Source organism: Moschus berezovskii, chromosome 4, assembly GCF_049115385.1.
Source record: "Moschus berezovskii isolate FMDL1 chromosome 4, NW_MosBer_1.0, whole genome shotgun sequence".
Classification (NCBI taxonomy): domain Eukaryota; kingdom Metazoa; phylum Chordata; class Mammalia; order Artiodactyla; family Moschidae; genus Moschus; species Moschus berezovskii.
The window spans coordinates 122,138,406-122,155,440 of record NC_142463.1 but is presented as its reverse complement, the minus strand read 5'-3'; the positions used below and the strand labels follow the sequence as shown (position 1 = coordinate 122,155,440).

At 51.3% G+C, this 17,035-nt stretch overlaps 1 protein-coding gene across 5 annotated transcripts in view; it reads right to left on the bottom strand.

Moving 5' to 3' along the window:
• Positions 1–7,593: 7,593 nt before the first annotated feature.
• The window catches only part of UCK2 (uridine-cytidine kinase 2), a 70,675-nt gene continuing 61,233 nt past the window's right edge, over positions 7,594–17,035 (bottom strand). For 2 of the 5 annotated variants that reach the window (XM_088835993.1, XM_088835992.1), the window contains exons 5-8: positions 11,897–11,977; positions 11,370–11,467; positions 9,307–9,355; positions 7,594–7,988 (exon numbers count right to left, since the gene is read on the bottom strand). In XM_088835993.1, the coding sequence (XP_088692119.1) occupies positions 7,849–7,988; positions 9,307–9,355; positions 11,370–11,467; positions 11,897–11,977 (368 nt within the window). In that variant the 3' untranslated portion in view covers positions 7,594–7,848. The remainder of the gene's footprint in view (positions 7,989–9,306; positions 9,356–11,369; positions 11,468–11,896; positions 11,978–17,035) is intronic. The other 3 variants (XM_055401791.2, XM_055401790.2, XM_088835994.1) reach the window with 2 other exon arrangements.

The window sequence follows — 17,035 nt, the reverse complement described above, 5'->3', positions numbered from 1 at the left end:
GCCCCAGTGACGATGGTGTGATCACTCACCTGGAGCCAGACATCCTGGAATGTGAAGTCAAGTGGGCCTTAGGAAGCATCACTACGAACAAAGCTAGTGGAGGTGATGGAATTCCAGTGGAGCTATTTCACATCCTGAAAGATGATGCTGTGAAAGTGCTGCACTCAATATGCCAGCAAATAGGGAAAACTCAGCAGTGGCCACAGGACTGGAAAAGGTCAGTTTTCATTCCAATCCCAAAGAGGGGCAATGCCAAAGAATGCTCAAACTGACACACAATTGCACTCATCCCACACATTCTTAAAGTAATGCTCAAAATTCTCCAAGCCTGGTTTCAGCAATACGTGAACCGTGAACTTCCAAATGTTCAAGTTGGTTTTAGAAAAGGCAGAGGAAACAGAGATCAAATTGCCAACATCTGCTGGATCATGGAGAAAGCAAGAGTTCCAGAAAAACATCTATTTCTGCTTCTTTGACTATGCCAAAGCCTTTGACTGTGTGGATCACAATAAACTGTGGAACATTCTGAAAGCGATGGGAATACCAGACCACCTGACCTGCCTCAGGAAGCAACAGTTAGAACTGGACATGGGACAGACTGGTGCCAAACAGGAAAAGGAGTATGTCAAGGCTGTATATTGTCACCGTGCTTATTTAACTTCTATGCAGAGTATATCATGAGAAACGGTGGGCTGGAAGAAGCACAAGCTGGAATCAAGATTGCCAGGAGAAATATCAATAACCTCAGATATGCAGATGACACCACCCTTACGGCAGAAAGTGAAGAGGAACTAAAGAGCCTCTTGATGAAAGTGAAAGAGGAGAGTGAAAAAGTTGGCTCAAAGCTCAACATTCAGAAAACTAAGATCATGGCATCCAGTCCCATCACTTCATGGAAAATAGATGGGGAAACAGTGGAAATAGTGAGAGACTTTATTTTCTTGCACTCCAAAATCACCGCAGACGGTGACTGCAGCCATGAAATTAAAAGACGCTTACTCTTTGGGAGGAAAGTTATGACCAACCTAGACAGCATATTAAAAAGCAGAGACATTACCACCAAAGGTCCGTCTAGTCAAGGCTATGGTTTTTCCAGTCATGTATGGATGTGAGAGTTGGCCTATAAAGAAAGCTGAGCGCCGAAGAATTGGTGCTTTTGACCTGTGGTGCTGGAGAAGACTCTTGAGAGTCCCTTGGACTGCAAGGAGATCCAACCAGTCCATCTTAAAGGAGATCAGTCCTGGGTATTCATTGGAAGGACTGATGTTGAAACTGAAACTCTAATACTTTGGCCACCTCATGCAAAGAACTGACTCACTGGGAAAGACCCTGATGCTGGGAAAGACTGAGGGCAGGAGGAGAAGGGGACGACAGAGGATGAGATGGTTGGATGGCATCACCGACTGAATGGACATGAGTTTGGGTGGGCTCCGGGAGTTGGTGATGGACAGGGAGGCCTGGCGTGCTGCAGTCCATGGGGTCACAGAGAGTCAGACACAACTGAGCAACTGAACTGAACTGAGTGATGATGGCCAACTCTGGGAAACACCACAGTAGATTGTAGCAATAGAGAAACTAAGAAGTAGGAGCGGATGCTCCCGTCTCCCTAGTGAAGGCTTTACTTAATAAAGATCTTCCGAAAAAAAGAAATAGTCTAGACTTGCAGGCCCTGACAGCTCTCATAAATAGCTGCTACTGCTGCTGCTGCTAAGTCACTTCAGTCGTGGCCGACTCTGTGTGACCCCATAGATGGAAGTCCACCAGGTTCCCCTGTCCCTGGGATTCTCCAGGCAAGAACACTGGAGTGGGTTGCCATTTCCTTCTCCAATGTGTGCATTAGTCCACAATCCAAGGCCATCTCCTGCTGAGAAATGAGTTCTACCGCTAGATGGCAGACATGTGCCAGACAGCCTCATCCTACAGCTTCACCCACTCCCTAGCTTCTGTAAAACTGGAGCAGGACCACATTGCTTACATACTTTGCAGGACTGAAGGCTAGTAAAGTCCCAGGAGTTATCATCAAAGTCAGGAATTTCAGGAACTGAAAAGAAAGGACATGGTGCACATGGTACTCACTGATAAAGAGGCATCTGGAAACATCCTCAGTGCTAATTCCCCTGCTAAGAGCCTCCTGGGCCTGTCAGATAAAACCTCATGTGACACATGAGCCTGTAAGGAGAGGTTAGGCTGGCTTTCCCCAGCCCAGGGCAGTCAGCACTCAACGGTGCTGAACCCAAGGCCACTTCATCCTCACTCAGAAACACATCGTGGGCACCTCATTGTAAAAGGGCATGCCAAGCATAGATTGCCCTATGTGAAAAATGAGTTTGTGTTGCACAATGTAATTTCACATTCTCCCACCCATTCATTCGAGGAGATATGTCTGGATAAATCTTTGTTGTTGTTTAGTTGCTAAGTCTGACCCTTTGTGACTCCATGGACTATAGCCCTCCAGGCTCCTCTGTCTATGGGATTTCCCAGGCCAGAATACTGGAGTGAGTTTCCATTTTCTTCTCCAGGGGATCTTCCCAGCCCTGGGATCAAACCCCGTGTCTCCTGCACTGACAGGTGAATTCTTTCCCATTGGGCCACCAGGGAGGCCCCGGATAAATCTTTAGTCCTGGCTCAAATTGATTCCACTGGCTAATCTGTTGTTTCAGTTCACGGTTTATTGAGAAAACAAACCATGGGAAGTTAACTTCATGTTGGGTTTTAGCAAATGTGTTTAAACTGTTCTAAACTGCCCTCAGCACCAGATGATGACAGAAATCAATCCCCGGGTTCCCTCCTCTCAAAGCTACTTTCCCACATCCTAGGTCTCCTTCCCCACCTCTCGTCTGTAGAACTTTTATACAGGTCCTAACAGGTTTCTTTTGACTCAAGCAGCACTTACTCACTCGTCAAACTAGTGAGTCCAGGCTGTGGAGCAGTAGGTGGCTCAAAGGATACTGTGACAGATGGGTGGGGAGGCAAAGCGAATGGCTCAAGAGCTTCACTGGCCTGCACCACTGCCCCTCCAGTTACAAGGAAGCAGAACTGAGTTCTGAGAAATAAGTGAAGTCCCAAGTAAAGCATCCAGCTCCAGACATGGTACACAGATCGGGGAGATGTGAGAGCAATGCGCAGAGAAAACTGGATCACAGCTAAAGTGGTTGGAAAACCATGACTCACAAGGTCTTCATCTGCCTGCAGATGATCACCAAGCCATACACACCTATCTGTTATTTAAAAACATACCAGCCTTCTGAGATGGAGTCCTCTGAAATTCAAGTTCTCTGGGACCCAAACTCCTCGGTGGGTTTGCCTCCGTCCTTGGGACGAGTGGCTGGATATAGCAGGGCCGCTCTGCACACTGATGAGGGTCACGTGGTGCCTGGGGACAGCGGGTGAAGGGACGAAAGGGACACTGAGAAGGTGGGGGGCGAGGGGGAACTGGGTGCTACGAGAGGGCAAAAGCCAATTACTTTAATTATTTTAAGATCCCTGGTGGTGGGTGGCCTAGATCTTTTAATAACAAGGAGGTCGATGGTTATCTGCATCGACTGTATGACTATAAACTAAATAGATACAGTCACTTAAGGCAGCCACACACATGTATGTACGTGTATTCAGTTGAAGTTGTTCATTGTTATAATGCCAACTTTCCTCCACCCAATAAGGGTTTAGAAGGTCTTGTTTTGGCTTTTACTATTAAAGTTGAGGAAGGGATGGCCAAGGGAGGGGAGGGAGGGGAGACACTGAACAAACTGGATGACCTCAGAGGAAGCAGAGCCAGCTGGAGCCAGAGAACAGAAGCCTCCCAGGGACACTGGCCTGGCTTTCAGGGATGGAGCAGAAGCGCAGCACGGAGGCCTGGGGCGCAGCAGAGGATAGGGAAGCTCAGCGACAACAGGCTGGTGCCCATATCCAACCAGCGAAGGCCGAGAGCGCTCCCCTCCCGTCACCCGCTGGCCTCAGTCACTGCTCCTCCTGCACAAGCACCACAAAGAAGGCAAGAGTGGGTTCTTTTCTGTTCAGTCTTTATTTACAGCAAAGTACAGAGTATGTGGTCATTTAAGTGAGTGCTGACAAATAAGTGCAGGGCAGTCGAAGGGAAAGGGGAAAGTGCACGCCTCTGAAAGACCAAAAAAAAAAAAAAGGCCTATGTCTCTATTTACCTGCTCACCCTGTTCCTGAGGCAGGACCAGCCAGGCACTCGCCACCTCCAAGGGTGGCCGGACGCTGCCCTGAAGCCAGCCCGCCGCCTGAGGAGGGCCGCAGAAGGCGCAGGGACCAAGTTCAAAGCGGGGAACTCAGCTCCAGACTCGCCCCCACGGTTTCCCAAGCACTCTCTGACTCTCACCTGCTGGGACACTGAGACTCTGCCCACTCTACCCTGAGGTCAGGGTGAAGGGCAGGAGTGGCAGAGAAGCCAGCCCTTTCCAGAAGCCCAGCCCTGAGACCCGGAACCACCCTCACCCGCCTCACCCACGTGGTCATTGACAGGCAGGTGGGAGACTTCAGGGTAGAGGAGAATATTTCTGCAAGAGGCTACTAGTTTCTGCCAGTGGCTTTGGGCTCTGGGGCAGGTCAAGGTTGCTGAATCAGGGAAGCTGCACGGCAGCAGCAACGGAGGTGACGCACCAACCAGCTGGGCTCCGGCCCCTCCTGCACACAAGCCTGACCGCGCAGCCTCACAAGGGGCTGGCATCCCACCCTGGGCACCACGACGAGTGTCCAAGCCAGCCCAGGAGAGGCAGCAAGCCAAAGTCCTTGACCGTCCAGCAGCCAAGACCACAGTGGGTTGCTGCGGTTCACAGGCTCTGAAGGGTGAACTGGAGACTTCTGCGTTACCCTCCATGGCCTGTTCTTCACAGACCATCACCCCTCGAGGGCCCCCCCCCCATCCACTCCAAATCCAGCGGCCTCAGGTAACAACATTGCATCTTCCTTACACACACTCCCGTCTCTCTGCTCCTGTTGGTCTCAGGATGGCAGAAGTTCCATTAGCGTGAAGGCGTGTGGGACCAGGACTTCCCACGACACAACCCCTGTGGCCTGAGTACACGGTCCTTGGACCACACCTGCACAGTGGAAGAAGTAGGCACCACCGGGCCTCTCTGAAGCCAAGAGACTCCCATGCATACACAACCAACACTGCCCTACTCTGCTTATCCATGTTGCCTCCCCAGACAGCATCCATTTCTGGCCTAATAATTCTATCCGATGCTCCAGCAAAAACAGAGATCCAGTGGCTCTTAAAATACCAATTCCAGGATTTGCCACATAGAAAGCTCAAGTTTAGATAGATACCCAGCTGGCTAAATTCTGGGGTCCCCACAGGGCAGAGCTTCCTATCCCCTCCTTGCCCCAGACTTTCTGTGTCACAGAACCAGAGGAGTCATTAGCATGGCCAGCGAGCTCCCAGCCAAGAGGCCAAGGTATTAAGAGGTGGGGCTTCCCAGGCGGCTCACACGGTATAGAATCTGCCTGCAACGCGGAAGACCCAGTTTCAAACCCTGGGTCCGGAAAATCCCCTGCAAAAGGGAATGGCTACTCACTCCAGTAGTCCCACCTGGAGAACCCCATGGACAGAGGAGCCTGGTGGGCTACAGTCCACTGGATGGCAAATAGTCAGACACAACTGAGTGACTCACACTTTGACTTTGCCAAGAGGCAGGGCAGCCTGAGAACTGTTTCCCACCAAGGACAGGGCTGCTTGGAGACCCTGGAGGCTTGGTCCCAACACCATGAGTAGATGAAAAAGCAGCCAAGTCAAGGCTCAGAGATGAGAAGACTCCATCTTCCAGGGCAGTAGGATAGACAGCCAAGGCACTGAATGGTTTGGCACCTGGGAGCTTCAAGTAAAGTTGAGCGTGATACCCACCAAAGGGCCAAGGCTCCCCGAGACAGGGAGGGGCTTCCCCTGAACACAGACAGGCCCCAACAAAGCAGGAGGCCCTTGGGTCCTCAGGATCCTAACCCAGGCCTGCCATCCACCCTTCACCTCAGAACTACACAAGGCATGACTGGAAAGATAATCAATACTGATTTGGGAAATGCGCACTTGAGAACTCAGCCCACCCACCGGGCACTGGCCTTCAGAGCAGGCACCTTGGGGGCCTTCCCTTGCTCCAACTCAGCAGTTGCTACCCTCGGGGGCTCCTTCCAGAGCCTGTAGTCCAGTCTCCTGAAGGTCTCAGGGGTGGCAAAACCCTGTTGCAGATTAGGTTTGACTTTTAGACACAGCCCAACAGAGTTAGAGTCAAATGGAGTCCAGAAAAGGGGAAGCAAACCGGGTGAGGCTGAGCCTACAGGAGCAATTCAATGTGACTAGAGTTAATGGTGTTGGATTTATCAGAATGGCTCCAAGGGGCTGCAAAAGCAATGGAAGGAGAAGGGATCCCCAAAATGTTTCAGGCTGTGGCAGCCACAAGGGAATAGCTAAGGGCATAGCCTGATGGTCCACGCCGAGATGAAAAGGTTCTGGCTCTTCTGCAGTTAAAAAAGATGAGGCTTTAGAACACCATACTCACAGCCCCTCCATCTCACTAGGTCCCCTGCTTCCTCTAGCCCTCCCCACCAAGAATCTTCAGGAATCTGTACTGCTTCCAAAGAAGGAAGTTTCCACCAAGAGGGAGCCTCGGGGAAAGCTAGAATTCTCCACCCCAAACGTTTTCAGCCTAAGACTCCAACTTGTAATTTAAAAACGCTACTCTTCCTCCCCGCCTCTGCCCAGCTGCCAGGCGACGTGGCTGCATGGTAAATAACTCAGCATGGCCGTGACGCTGCCTGTCACGGTTGCCTTCACCTCATTGCAAATCCCTCAGGCTGGAGAACAAACGCAACAGCTCCCTACACAGCAGAGCTCTCTGGCTGCCCTGGGAGGGGCTGGCTGCCAGGAGAGGTCCTCAACCAAAGCCCAGGCTGCTAGGGTCCACTGGGAACCCCACAAACTGGGGAAAAGCCCGAGGACTATCATTGGTGACCTCCACAGAAAACGTCAGCATCTCAGACGCCACGACAGGCACAGTCCCTCTTTCCCCACTCTGTCAGGAAGCGACCCCATTGCATGCCCGCAGGGAAGGAGAGAGAAGCCGCTCTGGTTTTCGGAAGCGGGTGAGTAAGGAAGGAAACAGCAAGCTGCCTGAGCAGCCGGAGGCGGGGTCGGGGCAAGAGGAAAACACAGAAGACTCGCTCCCCTCAGTGGGCTTCTTCCCTGAGTTTGATATTTTAATTGAGGTCTTGCCTAATTTCAACTCAGAAAAAAAAAAGAGAGAGAGAGAGAAGAAAAAATAAAAGAGGATCTCTTATCCACGTTATCCTAAAGCTCCAGCTCCAAGAAGGTAGCATCTGGCAGGGGAGGCGATCAAAGGTTCCAAACTCCACTTCCAATGAGTCGCACAGACGCTGAGAGCCACGAGCCCCGAGCCTCCCTTCCACAGCCACCTGAGCCTGCCCCACCGGGCACACGCCGGGTACCAGGCCTCCGGTGAAACCCCAGGTCCAGCCCCCAACACACTCAAGGACAGGCCCTCCTACAGAATACTTACGGCAAACAGCTGTACAGTATTTGTACATTTACACAAAAATAGATCCTTTTATATATATATATATGTATATATATATATGTATTTATAACTGGTTACACGTTGGACTCATAATTAGGCATCACCAGTAGTAGTTGGCACAGTTTGTCATTTAAGCTCAGGGTCAACTTCTGTTTCATTTCGTCGCTCCAAAGTACCAAAAAAAAAAAAAGAAGGCATTTCATCTCCATGGTGTTTTCTTAAATACAGCAATGTCATAGGAAACCATATGTATAGATGCACAGTGCCTCCTGCCCGCTCCGGCCCCTTGGAGGCGGGGTCAGTGTGGCCGGCTGCTGGACTCCGAGGCCTGCCTCTTGCGTGAAGGGGTGTAGCCGTTGAGATAGCCGTTGGTCTGCCGTTTGGAGAGCCCCCCGTTCAGGATGTCCTGGATGTGCTGCACGATGAGGTTGATGGCCACTGTGGAGCAGAGAAGGGCAGAGCGTCAGGGGCGCGCGGGGGCGGGGCTGCGGAGGGCACACAGGAACCGGAGATGAACAACCGCCCCAGGAAGCCAGCTCCGCTGCTTGTGGGCAAGTCACCCAACCTCCCCAGACATCTACGGGGGCTAATATGACCCCGCAGGAGAGTTCTCAGAGTAGGACAACCCAGGACACAGTAAGCCCTGAATGTAAGGCTCCTTATCAGGATGCGATCAGAGGCACGAACTGGATGGACGCAATCAACCCAAATTCTGCAGACATGAGGACTGGCCTTTGTTCTGACACCATTCCCCCAGGGAACCTACCAGCTCCCCTACCCCAAAGACAGGGAAGGCCACAGAAGGCCCTCTCCTCCAAAGGAAAGACTGGACTTTCCTTCCTTAGCCTTAGAAACAAATCATATGCGTCAAGCACATGATCAATGTTAACATCACCAAAAACAAGATAAACATCAAGTGCTTTCTGGGGTGATGCCCCAAGAACACGGCTCCCCCATGGTATTCTCCACGTTGTAGGAGCTGAAGCCAATCATGAGGACACAAAGGCAAACCCAAGCTGAGGACTGTTCTATAAAAACAACAGGCCTGTACTCCTCAAAACTGTAGTGTCACATAAAACAAAGAAAGGCTGAGGAAGGTTGAAGGAGTCGATATTAAGTGTCCTGGATGTGACGAGCACACTGTGGCTTGAATGAAGTATTTCTTCATTCATAGTGACATTTTCATTGCTGTGACTAACTCCCAAATGGCTCAGCAAAAAATTAACTTTTTAAACAGAGGAAAACTGAAATAAATTATAAAGAGAATAGGAAAACAGGGTCTTCTCCCAGTTCAACTCTGCCCCATTATGCCTAAATCCAGAGATATTCCTACTTTCTAGACAAGGCAAAGCTAATGCATAAATACACAGCGGTAAAAATCTATTCCCCACCAGGAAAAGCTACCTTGAGCTTTCTAAATGAAATTAAGAAGGAACTCTGCTTTTACTAAAATATGGCCTTAGAATACAAGATGCCCAGGTATCACTGGGAACAACAGCAGAAGGTATCCACTGCCCTCCGATCACTGCCAGAGAAGCAAGAACAAGTTCACGTCTGTCCCTGCTTATGGACGTGCATAAACACAGTGGCCTGTCGTTGACGCCGGGTGTGTTGGTATGAATCCCTTTCTGGCTCACAGCAGCAGCCACGGCCTCAGCCACACCTAAAGAGCCTTGTTTGGTTACCACATCCTATCCAGAGTATAACTGACAAAGGGAGGATCATGCCCCACGGATGGCACCCCACGAGGACTCACCAAGATTATCTGCGCCTCTAGGAATGATCACGTCAGCGTATTTCTTTGTCTGTGGAGAAAGATATTTATAACACATCAGATGGATTACAATGCATTAATGAGAGAAGCTGGCTCAAGCCCTTCTCCAAGGGAATGTGGAGAAAGGGCCAGCCTTCGCCTACTAATCCCAGAGGGCAATAATCTGTGACTTCCAATGTAATATATTTTATCCACTTTATCTAATTTATAACAGATCAGCTTTTTCCTGAGTTCTCATTAACATTTAACACTTTTTTAGCTTACAACCTGCACAATGAACATGGTCTTGGAAACCAAATATTTAACTGCCTCTTCATCACTATGAAAGGGCTCAATTCGTAAAACCCAAACTTATGAAGAAGCAGTTCACCTTGGACTTCAACTGTTTGTCTAGTCGGAAAAAGTAAGTCCCACAGATGACCATTTTCACCGGCTCTGTTATGACACAGCCTTAAAAAAAGAAAAAATAAAGCCCACAGTTTTGGGTTTTTTTAGTTTACTAAGACTTTGTGGACCATTTTACAAACCACTGCGTCCTGGTGAGATTGTGTAAACAATGCCTTAGGACATGGATCTTCGCCCTGCGCCGTGTCCACACCACGACTGTTGAATGGCCCCTGAGGCCCAACCTCAACTAGGCCAACGATGTATCAGGTCCGAGCTCCTGGCTTGCACAGAATGAGCTGCTCTTTCCTGAGCTGAGTGGCTGCACAGTGGGGGCTAGTAGAGACAACCTAGAAAATACTTACGTAAAACTCTGAGTTCCACTACAACTAAGTTAAATGGCAGAAAGTTGGCAGTAAACTCTAATCTATGTCCAAAAAGAATACTTTGTATTCTTATTATTAAGCTAGAAAGAGCAGAGAGGTCCTCAGATGGACTGATAGAACTTCAGAGCGCCACAGCCACCTCTGCCCTCTCCCCAGAAGCCTAATCCTGTGACCCAGGCCTCTCCAGGGAACGAGCAGGGCATCAGGGTTACTCAGGCTGACTCACACAGCCTGCCTGGTTCCAGATCTGAAGCAAAACCTACTAACACACTTGAAGAAACAAAGACAGCTTGGGATCATATTTTTCCCGTACAGAAGAAAGAAGTTAATTATTAAGAGAGGTAGAGAAATCCCCACCCTACACTGCTTCCCAATAGCTCCACATGAGCCAGTCTCCCTAAAGGCACCAGCCAAGACCAGGTGAAGACCCAGCCTCTCTCACGCTCTCTCAAGACTGAATTCTTAAGGAGTGAGAACACGGTTTAGCCAACCTGAAGAAGACGTGCGCGGAGGTATGAGTCTCCTGAGTTAAAACTCTTTGCAAAGCTAGGCTATCTCCCATGCCTTCCTCGTTCACATTCCCTCCACGCCACACCACTTGTCCCTGACAGCCTTCCCCAAATGTTCACCTCACTTTCCTCAGGAAGCTGGGGTGCTTCCTAGGCTGGGGGCTGATTCACTAAAAGCTGAACACTGCCCAGTCCCTGTGCTTCCTTCTCTGAAAGTCATCCCCCTAGAGAGTTCCCGGCTCACGGGGAGGCCTGATGAGCCTGGGCTAGGGCAGAAGTACAGGAAGCCTGTTCCTCCATGGTACACCTCCCAGAGGGGAACTTACACAGGGACCAATGACACGCTCAAAATAGGGCGCAGAGGTGGTGGCAGAAGAGATTCAGAAGGGGGGACTCTGCAGCTGAGGTCTCATGCACCAACATGCCAACCGCCAGAAATCTTCTGAAGACCTGAGTGGTCACGCCTATCCTTGGACACGACGCATCCTCAATAAAATGCCTCCCCATGAGCTCACCAAGTGAGAAGGGTACAGCTTGCAGGAATATCGGACGGCAGGATCCTGAGAGGCCACCCCGAAAAAGAGTGGCAGGACAGAGCCCCCGTGGTAGGAGACAAAGCACCGGAGACTGCCCTTTCTTGGGACGCGACAGAGGAACAGTCAGAGGAGTGAGTGAGATCCTGGCCAGGGAGTTCAACTGACAGACCATTATTTGTTTCGTTACATTTTAAAGACTAAATTCAATGAAAAACAAGAAGACAACTCACTGGCAAGCAGAATTCCTCAAAGGCAGGCTTGACGAATGTAATGTACTGAGATAAAATCTGCTCAAGGTCCCTCCCTCTTTCGCTGATGTCCCTTAATACTAGAAGAGAAGGGAAAACAAGAATCAAGGAAACGGTGCATGAGTCAGCACATGTCCGGCCTTCGCGAGGCTGGTCAGGATCATACAAGCTCCACGAGGACTCTGGATGATTGACATGCCGATTCCTGAGACACGGGACCAAGAGCAGCAGCTCTGGGAAAAACAAGTTGCATTTTCACGTCTTGCTACAGTCCAATTCAGCGATGACAAACGCTCTCTGAAGCAAAAGGTTTCCGGGAAAGGACATCAGTCTTCTCATTTCGAGCAACACTTGCCCCCAAATAAAACTTCACTGTGAACCCCCCAAAAAGGTAGGACAAACTCACAGCAGGAGAAAGGGCGCAGAGAGGCGGTGGGGCTTCCTGGCGAAAGGGCAGCTTGCCAGCACACGTCGCCTCTGCCCGCCCTGTCGCCCTTGCGCATACTCACCTGTGTCCAGGCTGGCACCCCTCCGTGGACACGCCACCTCTGTCTGCCTGGCTCCCGTCCACACTGGGGCCCCTCCACCGCCTGGAAGCAGGGACAGGGCCCGGCTGCGGTCAGCCACACTGCCCACCTCAAACACAGAGGAGACCACTAAGCAAAAGATGACAAATCTATGGTGTCAGAAACCACGGGCCAGAGCCGTGAGGCAGCCCAGAGGGACCCAAACTTATCATCTTCCACCTTCTTCCTCCTTGAGGGTGAGCGATGTTTACCACATCAAACGCTGCTTTTAACAGAGTCTTTTGTCAAAGCAGAGAAAAGGGTCCAGAATCCTGGTTTTGCCACTGTACACTAGCCTCCTTGGGCCTGCTGCTGCTGCTGCTGAGTCACTTCAGTCGTGTCCGACTCTGTGCAACCCCATAGACGGAAGCCCACCAGGCTCCTCTGTCCCTGGGATTCTCCAGGCAAGAACACTGGAGTGGGTTGCCATTTCCTTCTCCAGTGTGTGAAAGTGAAAGTGAAGTTGCTTAGTCGTGTCCGACCCTTAGCGACCCCACGGACTACAGCCTACCAGGCTCCTCCATCCATGGGATTTTCTAGGCAATAGTACTGGAGTGGCTTGCCACTGCCTTCTCCGCCTTGGGCCTGAGTTTCTCCCAAACTCAGCAAGTGAGCGTGATTCCCATATCAAAAGCAACGCCTCCCTACAAATGTTTTCAATCATGGCTATTAGAATCTTTCCCTCCCACCCCAGAAGGGTATCAGTTTTTCTACAGTCATTTGCAGTGGGCCCTTGGTTCCTCTCAATCACTTCTCAAGTAATCGTTTCAGCATGGGATGAAACTCACTGTAAACAAACAGGGAATACTTGTGAGTGCATTTCTGGACAGTCGTGTCTGTAAATAAGTCTGTGGACACCTATGCACACACCCAGGAACACACGCACTTGGGCAGGGGCAGGAAACAGAGCGTCTGTGGTTACAGTCCAGGCTGGAGTGAAGTCTGTAAGATCAGATGGCTAGAAAACTGTCAGGAAGACCCCATTCCAGAAACCCAGGTGACACACTACTACCACCACTGACTTCCAGCTTCACAATTCACAAGGGTCTTCCCCCCATGAGCCCTGGTAATAAAATGGCTGGTTGGTCCCTAACGTGTCAGGATTTGCCTCACAAGCCCAGCTGCCTGCATGCCCAGACCAGCCAGGAAATGGTCTTCTCGGGCATTTGAACATGGGGCCCCGCTCCAGCTGCTGCCGCTGCTCTGCCAAGGACACTCAGTGGCCAAGTAGGAGCTCCAACAGCTGCCACGTGGCTCAGCCCCACGGGCCTCCAGAGTGCGGGCCTCTTGGCCAAGGGGCTGAGCTCACCAAAACACACAGCCCGTGTGGCCTCCAGCTCTTCACATGTCTCCAGATAAAGCCCAAAGAAAAAAGGAAGTCAGACCAAAAGGGCATTAGAGCTGGGGGCGGGGGGAAGGCAAACACATGCATTTCCCACAATTGCCGGCAGCCTCAGCACCGTGGAACTCTCCATCCTTCCCCCAGGACACACACGCACAAACTCTGCCCTTTCACGGTGCTCTGCTGCTGCCCTCAGCCCACGTCTGCAGCTCTGCTGTGCCTTGCGGACCGAGAGCATCCCCCGTCATGCCACGGGAGTGCGGAACAGGAGGGGCGGGAGTGGTGGAGCAGGCCAATCACACCTGCATCTGCTCTGAGCCCAACGCTGCTTCTTGCCCCATCATCCAGAGTGACGGGGGGCAAAACTAACCCCATTTGAATCCTGACCCCATTAACTACTACCTTTGTGGCCTCAGACAAAAAGCTCATTTTCCTTAACTGTAAAGCAGAGACCACAATAGCAACTTGTCTCACAAAGCTGTCACTTAGGAAGACTGGAGATGCGCATGAAATTCTCAGCACTATGGCCGGCACGTGGTGTGTGTTCGGTAAGCCTGCTGCTGCTGCTGCGAAGTCACTTCAGTCGTGTGCGACTCTGTGTGACCCCATAGACAGAAGCCCACCAGGCTCCCCCGTCCCTGGGATTCTCCCGGCAGGAACACTGGAGTGGGTTGCCATTTCCTTCTCCAATGTGTGAAAGTGAAAAGTGAAAGTGAAGTCGCTCAGTCGTGTCCGACCCTTAGGGACCCCACGGACTGCAGCCTACCAGGCTCCTCCGTCCATGGGATTTTCTAGGCAAGAGTACTGGAGTAGCTTGCCATTGCCTTCTCCGTCGGTAAGCCTAAGATACCACAACTATGAAGGTGACAGGACCTGAGGAAGCTTCAGGAGAGGGATGGCTCCCTGATAAAGCAGACCATCGAGAGGGCACGAACTGTGAACTCAGCTAAGCAGGCTGGACCCCGTGCGGGTGGGGGTCCCAGAGAGCAGCTGGGAAGGTGGCGGTGGGGCTTCAGTGGGGTGGGGAGGGCAGACACGTGGAAAGACAAGACGGTGAGGGAGAAACAGGAAGACAGGACGGAGACGTCCCGCAGCTTCCACACTGGAAAAGAAGACAGCAGTGGGCCAGAACGCTGTCCAGACACCGGGAACACGCAAAACCAGAAGGCATCGCCCACCTCTGCTCCCAAGAGCCCCCCGTCAAATTATCACCTCAGACAGAAGGGACCCCTCCTTGAGCCCAGGACAACTTGGGACCAGCTAGTTCACTACATTGAAATGCCCTCCTCCTCAGAGTCAGGAAACATAACCAAACCAACCACTGAATCAGAACAAGGTCTTGGCACAAACCAGAAACTCCAGAGACTCAAAACCAGGCTCCCTGGTCACCACTCTGACCCTGGCACACTTGCTGGGCCGGAACAGGTCATCTCAGAGCGCCCTGCAGGGTAAAGGGCGGGAAACCACAAGCCTGCTCTTCCCTGCCTGGTTTCCACTCAGCCCTTCCAAATCAGCCTGTGCTGCTTCTGGTCAGCCAGAGCCAAGAACCAAATGCAGAACGACCAGAATAAACACAATTCCTCCACGGTTGTCAATTCCCTTTAAAGATCAGTGAGGAGATGTGTTATTCTAGTAAAAGAACCAACTGCCTATGTCAAGGCTCAGTGAAGCCCTAACTCTGTGCAAACTGGACAGAGAGCTGGGGCAGGAGGAGCCTGAGGCCAGCAGTCCCAGGGCCCCACCGCAGGTCTTCTCTGATCCAAGGGTAGGTTACACTCACACAGAGAGATGAGGCAAGGCAGGCTTTGCTGGGAGGAGACCAATTCCCTAGACACCAAGGGGCCCCCTGGGAAGGAAGGAAGTCCTTCCAAAGGCTGTGAGACTCCCTCCCTACCACCTGAGGGTCAACCTGGAATGTGCCCGGGAGGATGTGACCCACAGACAGTAAGACCACGGCACTCACTCAAGTCCCCAGAAATGTTCTGCTCCACAGCTCCTGACTAACCCTCCTTCCCTCTCCCTTACCCCCCACCCCCGGCCCCAGCCCACAAAGCATGCTTTCCTGTCCTACAGAGACAGAGAGTGAGCCTGTAGAAACAGCATTTGGGAACTCCCACTGGACCAGTAGGAGAGTAATTCAGCAACCGGTGACATGACAGGATGGCAGATCTGAAGAAGACAGTGAGCTGCCGCAGGGGCACCAGGGAAGGCAAGGCGTGCAGAACTGGCTCTAAGAAACCCCAGAAAAGGCCACTGTTACCTCAAGCCTCTCCTCCATTTCACATAAGGATCCTAGTACAAGATCTACCTAATCCATCCCAGAATTATCCATCTAAATCAGACGTGTCACGCCACAAAATGTAGTTTCAATTTGCACATTCTTCGTACTTGCTTCTTTCTCTCAGGCATCACTCCATCCCCTGGGACGTCAGTGCCACCGGCGGGACGAACGATGATTTCAGCCCGAGTGCTACCAGCTCCCGAGGACCTGTCCACTGAGGTTCGGACAAGTGCTGACAGGGCACCAGGGAACACGGAATGTCAGCCACCGTCTCAGAGGAAGCAGGGCTCTGGTCTGCCACGCTGACATGGACCCACTAAAGCCACCACCAGGCATTGCCTCGAACAGCACAGCTAGCCCAGGAGTCCTAGCCGGTCATTACATGACCCGGCAGTAGGAAAATAAGGCACAAAAAGGTTAAAACACAACTTGCTCCAAGTCACACATCGACTAAACAGTGAAGAGTCAAAGAAACTGCAAGTGTCAGTCACTCAGTTGTGTCCAACTCCTTGCGACCCACAGACTGCAGCCTGCCAGGCTCTTCTGTCCACGGGATTCTCCAGGCAAGAGTACTGGAGTGGGTTGCCATTCCCTTCTTCAGGGGATTTAAATGGTGAAACCAGAATTAAAATAAAGTCCAGTTCATCTGACTCCCATTTTTCCCCCAGTGATGCCTCCCAAATCTGGCAAGCTAACATGGATATCCGAACAGATGAGCTGACAGCAGAGCAGCCTAGGCAGGACCTGGATTCATGGATGAAGTTATGAACCAGAGCCTGGGACCAGATGCATAAGACCAGGCTCTAGTCTCAATTATCTGTCAAAAGAGACCACGCAATCCTTATCTGGCCAGTGTCATGACCCTAAAAAACAGGACGGTTTCCTTCATATTACCCATTTAAAAAAAAAAAATGCCTAGGAGGTCACAAGAGCCACCAAAGTCTCAAAGCTAGGGGGAGGCTCTGCTGAAACTAGAATTCTCTTCATTCCATCGGATTACCCCCTCCCCCATGCCACCTGGGAGGCGAAGTTCAGTTTCCCTGACTTACAGAGTATGAATCCTATTACTTCTTAGGAGGGCAAATCCCAGGGACCCGTTTCTCTAGATTCTGCCATTTCCATTTACAGTTCTGGCGATAAGCATAGTAAATTGGATAAACAACAAATGTGTTTCACGAACTGGAAAAGGGAAAGCTTCACACGCTTTGAGGTTGGAAGGCTCTGGGTTGGGGCTTATGAAATCTGAAGCTGCCACTGACTCGCTCTGGGCTAAGCCTGGAGGATCCTGTGTCGCTCTTTCTCCACATGATGGGGACTCAAACCTTAGTCACCCTTCATCCCGCTCCTCAGTCACTTCCACCCCGCTGCCTAGGCTGTGTCCTGTCGGCTCCAACTCTGCTGGGTTCCCCATCTCTCCTCAATGGTTCATGCCCCAAGATGCCACCCACAGACCTCAGCC